The sequence below is a fragment of the Dunckerocampus dactyliophorus genome, chromosome 15 (genome assembly GCF_027744805.1).
Source record: "Dunckerocampus dactyliophorus isolate RoL2022-P2 chromosome 15, RoL_Ddac_1.1, whole genome shotgun sequence".
NCBI lineage: Eukaryota > Metazoa > Chordata > Actinopteri > Syngnathiformes > Syngnathidae > Dunckerocampus > Dunckerocampus dactyliophorus.
The window spans coordinates 6,595,174-6,608,477 of record NC_072833.1 but is presented as its reverse complement, the minus strand read 5'-3'; the positions used below and the strand labels follow the sequence as shown (position 1 = coordinate 6,608,477).

The 13,304-nt window shown below is 41.7% G+C and overlaps 1 protein-coding gene across 1 annotated transcript in view; it reads right to left on the bottom strand.

Annotated features, from left to right (window-relative positions):
- LOC129195108 (synapsin-3-like) overlaps positions 1-13,304 on the bottom strand; it is an 82,695-nt gene that overhangs the window by 58,111 nt on the left and 11,280 nt on the right. Inside the window, exons 2-3 of the mRNA XM_054800852.1 lie at positions 12,366-12,812; positions 6,407-6,464 (exon numbers count right to left, since the gene is read on the bottom strand). Coding sequence (XP_054656827.1) covers positions 6,407-6,464; positions 12,366-12,760 — 453 coding nt within the window. The 5' untranslated portion in view covers positions 12,761-12,812. The remainder of the gene's footprint in view (positions 1-6,406; positions 6,465-12,365; positions 12,813-13,304) is intronic.

Genomic DNA, 13,304 nt, shown 5'->3' with positions numbered 1-13,304 from the left:
TCATTTCACATACGGTATGTGCAACGGTACAAAAAATGAGTGTGGCGGATAGACAGAGCACGGGACAGGAGGCAAATGAGGTTCTTCCCATCTGTGACCTACCTGATTTGTCTGCCACTGAGAGCACAAGACTTAAAACATGAAACTTGACAGAATCATGCAACATTTGTTGATGACAGGAGGTACACATTGTCTGAGGTTTGTCAAAGATTGTAAAGGAAGCATTTCCACTAAGTAAAGTATGGCAATTGTTTGAATCTTGACAAAGCAATTATTTAAGTTTTGTAAGTAAGCAACCTTTACAGGAAAAAAAAATAGAGAAAGACGATTGTATAAGGCCATACTGTATCCCACAATTGTGTATGATACTGCGTGTACAGTATCTCAAAGTGAATACACCTCACATTTCAGCAGCTATTGAATTATATCTTCTCAACAATACAAAAAAATAAAACTTTGGAGTAGTCAGTTTACAGCGATATAGATTTACTATCCACTGAAAATGAGTCAACATATGGCCATTCTTGTCTCAATAGGTGGTAATACAAATGAGTAGACGTCATAGTGAACATGTTCATATTGTGTTCAATGTGTTATCTAGAACGGCCTAAATCCTCTTGGGCATAGAATCCTCTTCCACTGCTCCATGATGACATCACCGGTGGACCTGGTAGATGTTAGACATCTTGCATCCTCTACCTTCCTTCCTTCCGCTTGAGGATGCCCCACATGTGGCCAATTGGATTCAGGTCTGGAGGAGACATACGTGACCACTCCATTACCTTCACCTTCAGCTTCCTCAGCAACGCACTTGTCATTTTGCAGGTGTGTTTGGTCTCCTTATCAGGTTGGTAAATTGCCATGCGGCCCAGTTACCCAAGGGAGGGGATCATGCTCTGCTTCACAATGTGACAGTAATGGGCAGCCCAGCGCCGACCATGGGCAACCTTTTTCTCTGTCACCTTTTGTTGCCTGTATCCTACACAACTGTGAGTACCTGCACCTGCTTGTGCTTAATAAAATGACTTTTATTTGCTGCGTTTGTCTCTGCAAATGAGGGTCGACAGCCACACTCAAATCCTGACAGTTATTTCATGTCTAGAGGGTTCTAATAATGGTAAAAATCATATTTAGAAAGTCAAACAGGTTTTCTATGCCTTAACTACAAAAATATTCTGATTATTAATATTGAATCCCACTTTGCAGAAATGTACTTATCCCGGTCGGATCTGGAACCAATTAATTGCGATAAAACGAGGCATTACAGTACTGTTGTACAAGTGGTACACTGACTAATCTAAAGTATATCCAAGTAGTATAATAGTATTGTCCCTTGAGGAGTGTAGTAAAAGTTAGTGCTGAAATACGACGGGTACTCATGTACACTATGTATAAAGGTCGTTCATTCAAGATTTCCCCAATGACCTTATAGTTTGTACAATAAAGGGAAGGTTGTCAATTGTTCTCGGCATCACATATAGATTAACGTACAGAAACACAACCAAATCCCCCAGTTGACCCTCCGCTCAACCCAATCTGCCAATTTCCATAGCAAGTTAAGTCCGTTCCTATCTACACGTTCTCATATGGCAAAACCATCGTTTGAGGCTTTAAGCCTGCTTTGTCTGGTTTTATATGAGCTTTCATCTACAAACAAAAAAAAGAAAATACCCTCAGCAATGCTTACCGAGAGATGTAAACTGTGTGTGAGGGTATGAGTCATCTTTGAAAAGAATGTCCTGACGTCACAAACATTTTTATTTTTCCTGCCTAGAGAAATAACTCCCACTTGTTTCATTTAAATGTGTTTCACTCCAAGAGGAAGAGCAAGGGGGCGAGTAGATGCCGTCGTCTTATTTAAGGGACAATGAGATGTCAGTCACACTCAATTTGCTACAAGGACATGATGCGCTTGTTTCTTTCTGTTGATTCCCACCTCAGAAAGGAACATCTGTGTGCCCGGCACTGCTGCACAGACACACGCTTACATGCCTACTGTATGTGCCCTCTGGCTTTACCTCTGCCAAGCAAATCCCCATCACAGAGTGAGCAAAATATTGGCAAGAGCGACGTAAACAAGGACGATGATTGGCTGTGGTGATGGTAATGGTAACAGCAATGGATGAAGAGGCTGGTGTGGAGGTTTAGGCCCGAAAGCTAGGTTGTGAGGCTTTTCCTCGTGCCATGGTAACACATAAAAAAAAACAACACTCGTCTCGGAGTAGCATTTGCCCTGGGAAAGGAAAACAAGACGTGAGACACAACCGCCTCCAGAGCTAATTCTTCTCACCTGTCACCTGAACTTTCAGGAGAAATAGATTCATGAAGACTGCGTTCAACAATGTGTCATGTGAGAGTGGCACTTCTGATGCAGTTGCTCAATGCTAAGAAGTGCAAGCAAATATTGTATTCACATTAACACTGGATTTGGTTATATTTGGTTATATACAGGTCTATCGGTCTTGAAAAACAGGAAGTTATAGGTATCAATATAATTATTCATGAGATATATTACTAGATATTATACTAATTTGCTCAGCCACCAATAACATAGAGCTAAGATGTTGACATCTCTCTTTTATAGTGTGCCGATATGAGCCATATTGTATTGTCCTATTCAGGTCAATGTTCATTATGATTCTATTTGTATACTGTGTATTGTTTATATGGCCAGTTCATAAGCCCTATGACTGTGTATGCCAATATGAGCCAAACTGTCCTGACCAGTACATATTGTGTTCCTGTTCAGAAATTAAACAGTGTCCCCAAACAAGTCTCCTGTCCCTCATTTAAAAAAACACACACAATGCAGAGACCAGGCATTGAACTATCCACAGCCCCAGTGCATTCAGCAGTAGTCACATACTGTATGTGTATTGTGCCCTGCTGCCGCTGGTTATAGTGAAAGGCATACAGGTTCCATGGTGTAATGGTTAGCACTCTGGACTCTGAATCCAGCGATTCGAGTTCAAATCTCGGTGGGACCTTGAATTTAAATTTAAAAAGAAAATGTCAAAACTAAATAAAATATGGGCTATACACTATTAGCAGACCTTACTTTTGACTAACAAAAATGTATATTGACTCTTTCTTACAACCAGTCAACAACGTTCTCTGTTTGCATGTAAATACTCAATGAGGAAACTTTGTAACTACTGCATGGATCCTTACCAGTGGATAACCTGACACAGTAGACCAGGCTGGAGTCACATAAGAAAATTCTTGATAAGCTTAGCTGCACTGCAAACTTTTGATAGCTCTTAAGAAAAGCTGACTTCATGATCTCGACTTTACCACTAATCACTACCAATTTTATTCTGGAGTGAAATACTCCACTGTGCAATAAAGACATATGCTAAATAGAACAAGTAATCAATCTGGAACAAGTTCCGCACGGATGACAAACACGGGTGAAATACGATGACGGTACAGACACAGACCTCTTCTATTTTCACTGCCCTATTTGCTTAAACCATTTATTTGTGCACGTTGATTCACTTTTGATATGATGCGACATGTACTAGCAGCCTGTTTTATAATTTTGATAAATATATGCTGTTTTTGGAGCACGGCGGTCAGCATCCCTTGTTATTTATATCCAGTCTCCTATATTATTAGTCAGTTAGTTCAGAAGCCACTAATTACATCTATCTGGTGGTTACACAGGTGTCTGCCAAATTCATCTTAAAAGTGGGTCAAGTAAATGGGAGGAAGTCTTAGGAAAGGTAGTGGCACAGTAGTTTCATCCTTGCTAAACATCAAATCACAGCAATAATTCTTTCTCTATGTATTTATATGTAAACGTAGACTATTCAACATCAAGATATATACTACTAGAGATGTTAAATGGGGAAAAAAAAGAGAAAGTTAGTGAAACAGCTTCATCCAAGTACGTCGCTAACTTTTCACGTTGAGGTGCGCAAAGCAGGCTGTCTGCTGAAGGCAATTACCGACCGACTTGTTAGCGTCAACTTGGAGGGCTTCTGGGAAAGAGCAGAGGGCTCCAGCGAAATCTAAGTAGGTCAGCTTCAGCTTTTGAGGGGCTCGTATATGGGTGCAAACACCCATTCTGACCCCCCTTCTCGCTGGTGGATTTAAGGGGACTCATTAACATTTTTATAGGGGCTCTATAGCTGTGACAGCCTGGGATTACAAAGCAAATCTCTTACATGACATAGAAACAAGGAGACTCCAATCTATACGGCTCGTGAAGAGAGGATGTGACCACAACAGTAGAGAGTTGAGCAAACAGGCTGTAAAGTCCAACTCTTTTTTTTCTTCATTTGCCCATAAAAACCTACCACTCCATTTCAAAGGCCGCTGCAGTCTCAACAATGGCTTGCAGATGTATAACCAAACGCTTATTGGAGGTAATTTAGACGTTATCTGCACACTGTAAATATGCTGTGTCTAGACACATTTGTGGGCATACTTACACAGGTACAAGTGGCTGCCTGTCGGAAGTGGGTGCGACTTTAGAAGATGAAAAGTGTACAGTATGTTCTGTGCGTGGAAATAAGTTTTCTGTTGTTAAATTACCTGGTACGTCACTCACCGTACTTTAGCCCAGTGAATCTCAATCATTTTCTGTCAAAACAGTGCAAATGACTCACAGGGATTTGCATTTATACAGACTAACACAGTAACATTCAAAACGTTTTAAATGTGTAAACATCATCAGCTTATTCGTTTTCAAAAAAATACTTTAAATTTTTTTTTAACTTTGCAACAATATTGCTTACATTAGTCACATTTGCAAGTCATTGAGTTTGTCCTTGGGTAATTGCTATAGTCAGGAAGTAGCTACTGTGTGCCAGGCCTGTCTCTTGTTGAGCCGTATAAAATGTCTGAAAGTTTAAAAGTATGTTATGTTTATTATGCATCATCTGTTTATGTGGAATGGACATTTAAATGTCGAACTAGTTGTAATATTCGGCGCCATCTCGCCATGTAAGTAGCTTTTGTTTACATGCTTTTTGTTTCCGTTGAATGTCACAGAGAAGTTATTTGTATCTGTAATGCATATTCACATGCATTATTTCTGTATGTTCAGTTTTATAGTGCTTCAAAGGATCTGAAATGGAACTTTCACCAAAAACTGCAAAAATCCAAGGCACTCACTAACCCTGTTAAAGTGCCTTAGACTCTAAATTGTCCATAGGTATGAATGTGAGTGTGATTGGTTGTTTGTCTATATGTGCCCTGAGATTGGCTGGCGACCAGTCCAGGGTGTACCCCGCCTCTTGTCCAAAGTCAGCTGAGATAGGCTCCAGCATACCCGCGACCCTAATGAGGATTCAATGGCATAGACAATGAATGAATGAATGTCTTAATGGACCTTATTCAGCCCCAACGTGTTTCATCCATCCGGCCTTCATCAGGGGGACAAACACAAACACAACTGGAGTCTTTATTGAGAACCTGCTATCTGTCTGCTGAGGCAGAAAGTAGAGACCAAACGTTAATCCACTACAGTCGTCCATCTCCACTTTGCAGTCCAGACATTACTCCCTCACTCATTTATTAGTCAAAAATATTGAAAAACAAGTCATGTTACATTGATGAGACATTACCTTACATTACCTCAACACTGCATGGAGTCAGTCATGGCATGTCCGACATAGTGAAAAAAAAGTTCTCCTCTCATTCAGTGTGGAAGTGGTTCATTTTTGGCTTCTTACTTTGTCCTTCTTCCCCACTCCATTTGAAACACGTTATGTAGTAGTAGTAGTGTAGAATAAATAAATAGGAGGCTAACTAGTTAGCTCGGTAACATGCTATGCTTAAAGCGGCGTCTCTTGTATCCCTGCAGTGATCCTGAAGCCTGCGCATAAAAGTTGCACAATGTGGTGTAAACAAAGAATTAAAGGTGTGCAAAAGTGACTATAGGGGTGTTATTTCACATCTATAGGGCTCTAATAATGGTAAAAACAGTATTTAGAAAGTCACAAACAGGTTTTCTATGCTCTAACTATGAAAGTATTCCATTTATTAATATTGAAATTCACACAAATTCACTTATCTCGGTCGGGTCTGGAACCAATTAACTGCGATAAACGAGGGACGACTGTACTTGAGAAGCACTGCTTTTGTTTCAGCAACCGTTTTGTTATATAATCTTAAGTGACAGTGCTGTAGAAATCAAACCTGGATATACTTTACAGTAGTCAGTGTACAGCTTGTCCAGCTATGCACTGAAAATGACTTAACACACAGCCATTATTGTGTAAACAGCTGGAAACACAAGTGAGCACCGAGATAATGTGATAAGAACAAGTCAAGCATGGTGGTGTTAGTGTCACGTTCTGGGGCTGCATGAGTGCTGCCGGCAGTGGTTCATTCAGGGAAACACAAATTCCTTTTATGAGCTATTACATCTGTTACACACATGAATAATGTTCCATACCTGCTCCACTCGGATCTCACACTCCCCATTCAGCTTCTTGCCTCTGAAATACTTGGCCCTGCAAGCAAATGAGAGACACACTTTTAGACTAACAAACAATAAACTATCATTTACAATCACAAGCCCTTTATTTGGGCAGTAAAACAAAATACATTGCAGAAACTGGTGCCAAAGAGTACTGTGTCATGCGCGTAACACACTCCTATGAGTCATAACAACCTCCAAAAATATCCTTTTGTTTATTTGACTTAAGGAGACATTTAAACAGACCTTTCAAAATACCTTGCAAGCTCACATTTTCCGTGACTACACACTGTGGCCTTAAGATGTTTAAAGGGGACATCTCTTATCAGTATGCACTTAGAAATTTACTCCACAATTCTGGGTAGAATAGGGTCAAAATCAAAATGGCAAGTGCATGGAAATATGCTACGGTGTGCAGCTGTTATTATCATCCAATGTGTACAACTTGACATAATTTGCCATAAAATTATTTGTGCCGTTTTGTGTCTAGAGCCACGTTGTGTTCCAGCACTCAGAGGGTCTCAGCACGGAACCCCTCGCAGCCGTGGGACCATCAACAATCTGTCAAGGGCTCCAGGCTAGATCTGCGAGTATATCAGAGGATCTCCCCTCCATGTTGGAGGCCTTCAGTCACTGGGACAAGCTGTTTGGGATTTGCCTCACGCCAAAATAAGTTTTCCCTTACATTTTTCTCTTTAATCCTCCCCATGTCTTCTCCATGCCCTTATATCTGTCTTTTATGATACAGTCATTACCCTTCATTATGGTCGCTGAGGGGGATCTCGCCATGAACATATCCCAGCTGTTGCGACTTAAATGTTTAAAATCCCCAGCCGTCTCATTCTCTGCCATTTTGGAAGCCGTGAATCTTCAAACACAACCGACCTACATACTACACTTGCAGTGCCCCCGGTCACCTTGGCCCACCACAGTCAAGGGAGCGTGCGGCCGATCCCGCAGGCTCATTGGCCAAATACGACTGGTATGCATTTCAAGATATTGCAAAATGTGTCGTCACTCTGAGTGATCGCTTTAATTTACAAGGCGTTCGGCTTTGCACATGTTCACGTGTAAACATTCAGAGGTCCGGAATTTCCTTCTCTCTTGTGCCCACACCCGCTATGTCAACTCCACTGCTTTTTATATGCACCAGGAGAATATATTCCTACTTTTGCGTAAAGGTTCATGCACAAGTCAATGTATAATCCTAGTTTTTACATTTTTATGACACAGTTTTTGACAATCTACAATAATTCTTTCACACATATCGTCCTATACTACAGCAACGACTCTACTGGGATAATGCACACTATTTCAGTCAACAGTGTGTCGTTCACTGTGTGATGTAACCCTTGACCCCAGCAACCTCAAGCATCTTAACAATGAAACAATTTTTTCAAAGATGTCTCCGTGTCACAGCTGCAGCTCTCTAGGTCGCTGGTATGTGTGGGACAGGAAGAAAAGCTCTGACTCACTTGGGGAGATGTGGTTTGGCGCCACCCGTTGGTTTGAGTGTATATATCTCTTGTCCCGACTAGGGTCACAGGTGAGCTGGAGCTTATCCCAGCTGAGTTGGGGCGAGAGGCAGGGTACACTACATATAAACAAACAAGCATTCACACCTATGGATAATTTAGAGTCTTCAATTAGCCTAGCATGCATGTTTTTGGGACGTGGGAGGAAGCCGAAGTCGCCAGAGAAAACCCACCCATGCACAAACTCCACACAGAGATTCCAACATAGATTCGAACCCTCGAGATCCTGACTGTGAGGCCAGCACTCTAAACACTTCGTCACTGTGCAGCCCTCGAGGAAAAAAATACTGTCTTATATTTGGGTCGCAGCGTAATCCTGTGCACAGTCTCGTAGCAAATGTAAAAAAGAACAGTTGGTACATTTCCACCCCGTCCTGTAGGTGGTGGTGTTGCACATTAATTACAAACTGGATACCAAGAGATGAAGTGATGGTTAAAAAACAGAATTTGGCCTATGTCCCACCAAGTTTTTTCATGCTCACTACACGTTGTCATTCTTTTGAAATACCTTGTTAGTTTGAATGGGGTTTTTTTTAGCTTTAGGTATGTGCAATGGTGTTCAGCAGTTCTGTGAATTACACCAAGCAGTGAAAACATTTCCAGAGAAAGTGCCAGTTGACCTATGTGATGTTGGTATCATTCAAAGCCCAGTGCAAACAGAGGGACAGCTCCTTGGCATGGCATTTTGCATCTTGTCCCAGGAGAGACGGATAGCAAGCGCGGGAGAGACGTAAGGGGCAAGAAAAGGAGGGATTGTTGGCGGCGGCGGCGGCGACGATGCTCTTTGAGACTTTGCATCAGTGCTGTGTACCGCTTTTGTGCGCCAATCATTGCTGGGGGCCAAGTCTGTCAGGACGGAGCGGAGTTTCCGCAGAGACCCAAGACTCTCTGCTGGAATGCCCAGGCGGAAATTCTGTCCTGAGGCATAGAGCAATGGATGTTCACCGTGCCTCCTAACACAGGTCAGAGGAATTGACATTCACTGGCAGTAACATAAAAATACCGCCATATTTAAATACAGTGTCATATTCTATCCATCCTACTTTGTGTGCATTACCATGAAGGCAACATTAAATTCTTCTACACAACGATAGCCTTCTTATAGCAAAGTTAGTTAGTCTGCCTGTTTCCTAAAAGTCCAAAGAGCAGGTTTCACTTTGTCCTTACAGCAAGCAGTGTGACAGAAAAAAACAACATGACACAGACACGTTGCCAAAGCAGCAGCCAAATATTTGTCCCCTTTTTTTATGACTTGCACTTGTCTCAGAGGATTGGAGTAGCTGTAAACATTCAGTTAAAAAAAAAAAAGTAGTGCATTGCTGACATGTAAAAGCAACTTATTTGATTATTTTTATTAACAACACTGAAGCAGTACTTATAATAAGCATAAAATGTTTAAAAAGTTAACATAAATTAACACACAAAGTGAAGTTAATTCACCAATGGCCACCTTAAGAGCAGTTCATGATAAAATATGAAAAATGTCTCTCCATAGTCCCACCCCTCCAGTCAAATATATTATTATATACATCAAGACTGTATAAAAATATTCCCCACTGGCTTAGTAGACCTGCTTGGAAGCCTCAACAGAGCCTTCATGCCTATCCCATTGTACCATCTGCTGGTCGGAGATTGTCACTGCAGGACAATTCCGATAGTAATGGAGCAGTGTCTATGGGGCTTTAGATGAACAACAGCGCTATGATGTGGTTATACATGGAACACGATGAGTGTTGCTTGGCTCAATTATGTAAAAAAAAGACCTTTATTAAAAACAAAAATATGAAGACTCACTTCCCCTGAAGATCCATTATTCATCACCTTTGTAGGACTCCACCAAACTTGGACATCAAATGTGAAATGTATTTTATAAAAAAGTCAGTTACATGTTACAGGAAGCGTATGCAGCGAGTTCCTCCAGCTGCCTAGAGGGCGCCAACATTCGAACGTGAAAGTAGCATTAAATCCCGCCTATTCCTGCTTTGAGTACGTAAGCCACGCCCCGCCTTACACACACAAACTGGTTATGTTTGTTTTAAGCTAATGATAGCAATTTGGCTATGTTTAGCTACTAACAGTAGCTATTATTGAATGCATAGTCTATCATAACCACACAGTGACTCCAAATTCTCGGTCGCTTCTCTGATACTGCTTTTGTGTATGTGCAGGTGCTACGGACCTGTATGAGTACAGTCGTCCCTCGCTACGTTGCGATTTTTCAAACAATTAATGAATAAATGATCACTGTTTCGTGGTTGACTACGACCTACAGTAGTAATAGTCTGAAAATTTGCATATTTAAGCAAATTGCACACATTTTTTCCCCAAATGAATACTTTTCAAGCATAAAAATGGCTAAATTAACTAAAATACAAGTACAGTATAAGCCATTAACACCACCAACTAGTGAATGTAGTATTCTACACTGGTCACGGGGTGTCAGTAATTGTTCGGTTGCACCACCACTGAAGCGCCAGACTTGAACAACCGTTTACATTATCTCACAACAGGCACAATAATGATAATATAATAATAATATTCACAGTAATAACACGGGTTACTGTTGCTGTCATAGCCCACAAGAAGCTAAAACTCTACTCTGAACCCCCAACGTCACTTCCTACAAGGTAAATTGTCTTAAATGGCTTATTTCCTGTGATTATAGCTGCTATATTGGGTAATACAAGTGTAAAAGTGATTGACAATATGGGTACATTTCATGTCTAGATGGCTCTAATAATGTTAAAAAACTTATGTAGAAGATCATAAACAGGTTTTATATGCCATAACTACACAAATATTCCATTTATAAAGAAGTAATCCTACTTCGCAGAAATTCACTTCTCGTGGTCGCGTCCGGAACCAATTAACTGCAACAAACGAGGGATTATTGTATACGAGACAGCTGTGAGGGACAGCCATGACAGGCTCAACAAAAATATCCAACAATTTTTATGCAGTTTAACTCCATCCATCCATTTTCTGCCGCTTGCCCTCACTAGGGTCACGGGGGTATGCTGGAGCTGACTTTCAGGCGAGAGGCGGGGTAAACCCTGGACTGGTCCCCAGGCAATCGCAGGGCTCATATAGACAAACAACCAATCACACTCACATTCATACCTATGGACAATTTAGAGGCTCCGGTTAACCTAACATGCATATTTTTTGGAACATTTTGGAAGCATGCACGGGGAGAACAAGCAAACGCCACACAGAGATGTCCAAATGAAGATTCAAAACCCAGATCTCCCCGATCTCCTGACTGCGTGGGCAACATGCTTACCATTAGGCCACCGTGCGTCCGCAGTTTAACTGTGGAACAATTGTGAATTGTGGAAAAAATTTATGCTTTTATTGGTAACATATGCTTGCCAGTGGTGGTGTTTTGGTTTAAAAAAAATGTAATTTGCATACACTCCCTTTGGTAGAGTACATTTATACAACTGTTTCGGTCAGTGATTCCCGCTAAAAAAAGGACGGTCCCTAAGAGAGGCTGAATGGCTATGTTATGCTCCTCGGATGGACGATGATCCTCTGACAAGTCATTTCAGAAACACTGAGGTGTGAAGAGGAAGAGCAAACCCTGCGGGCGTTTCAACCAGGCGGCTGAGAGTGGGGAGGGGAGTCAGTCTTCCTTTCATAAAAAAGCAGAGAGCTTGTCTTGGTGCTCATGATATGGCTGTCAGTGGGGTGGATTCATTTAGTGATCATTTTTAAACCTGGGCTTGATCCCCGTTGAGCCTTTAGCTACTGCACGTAATGATCCCTGCTGATGATTAATTCAAGGGGCTTGAAATAGCGACTAAGGTTGAGGCTCCCCCGCTGACGGCAGGCTGCAAAATGGCAATTCATGAAAAGGAAGAATGGTTTTATTGATTCGAGGAGGCAAACGTGATAAGCAAACCGCTGTGTGTCTTCACTGGAACAGAAGCAGATACGTGATATCAAGCTCAATGTATGTATTGGACCTCTTATCCTGTCAGCATGGCGGCAAAGTACTTGTTGCCATGGTACTTTTTACTTAATTAAAATTTGCCTTTACTACTAATAAAAACAAAAAAAAACAATAAAAAAAAAATCACGTGAGAGGCTAAGGAGGGACACGAGTGACATTACTTGGTTTGTCCTAAAGTAGCTTTTAAAAGAAAAAAAGCCCTGCTTGCCCCAATTTCTGGACTTAGTGCAGAAGATTTATGTATAACACCTCCTCCTATCATTCTCAGGCTGAGCTTAATAGCTTATACAGACGAGGGAAGTGGTGTAGGTGCCCAGCAAGGTGACCATCTGACAATACGTTTCTTACTGTGGAGTTTGCAGTAGTGTAAGGCTATATTGCATCATACTGAGAGGTGTTTCTATGCATTTTCTAAATAGTAAATATGCTATGTAATACTACTCACCAGTCTGTGTGCTGATCATCAATGACCAACAGGACCTTGGGCTTGCGGATAACAGGCTTGGCAGGCTGACTGCTCCCTGTTGGAGCTCCCTCAGTAGCCGCCGCTGCCGCTGCTGACTTAGCATGTGCGGCAGCTGCGACATTCTGCGCCATCTGGGCACTCTTCACCACACTAGAAAAAGAACTGAGGAAGCTGCCTGTCCCTGCGGCAGAGCTTGGAGTCGGGCCCTGAGTCTGGGTTGGGAAGGTTGGGGGCTGTCGCCTCTCTGTGGCCGGGGAGGCCGGGGAGGAGGTGGATGAACCTGGAGGTGTTGGCCTCTGCAGATCCATCATGTAGCCGTTAGGGAGGTTGGCCACAAAGCTGCTGTCTGACAGGCGGCGGCGAAGGTAGTTCATGGTGACGGGGCTGGTGGGTCGGTCAGGCCAAAGGAGGTGTCCTGGGAAAGTCCTTTGAAGGAAAATGACATTTAGTTCAGCTACACAGACAATGACGCTCACTTTTGATCAACAGTATCAGAAAGGAATCAGTTGAGCAATGTGTTAATTATTGTGGTTTGCGGTGGTGGTGAACACTGACAATGCATCATCAAAACAATAAAAAGACACACCTGTGCATGCTAAAACTGTAATAATAAATACATTGTTAGCATCATTTTTGGTATTGACTCATTAGATTGTTTATATAATAGGAAAGTCATAAAATACTGAATTTTCCCAAATAGCATCTCTAATAAACGCCTTACTCTCAATAAATGTCTGCATGGGTAGATAAACATGCCAAGCCATACTCTTTCTACAAGAATTCACATTTTGCCCTGGTGGATTGGAACTGGATTGTAATTAGAGCGTCAAAATGCATGAAGAAGAAACTGGAGCACGAGACCAAAAATAGGGAGGTGACAATTTCATGAAAACTGCTGAAAAAACTGATCAAAAGTTT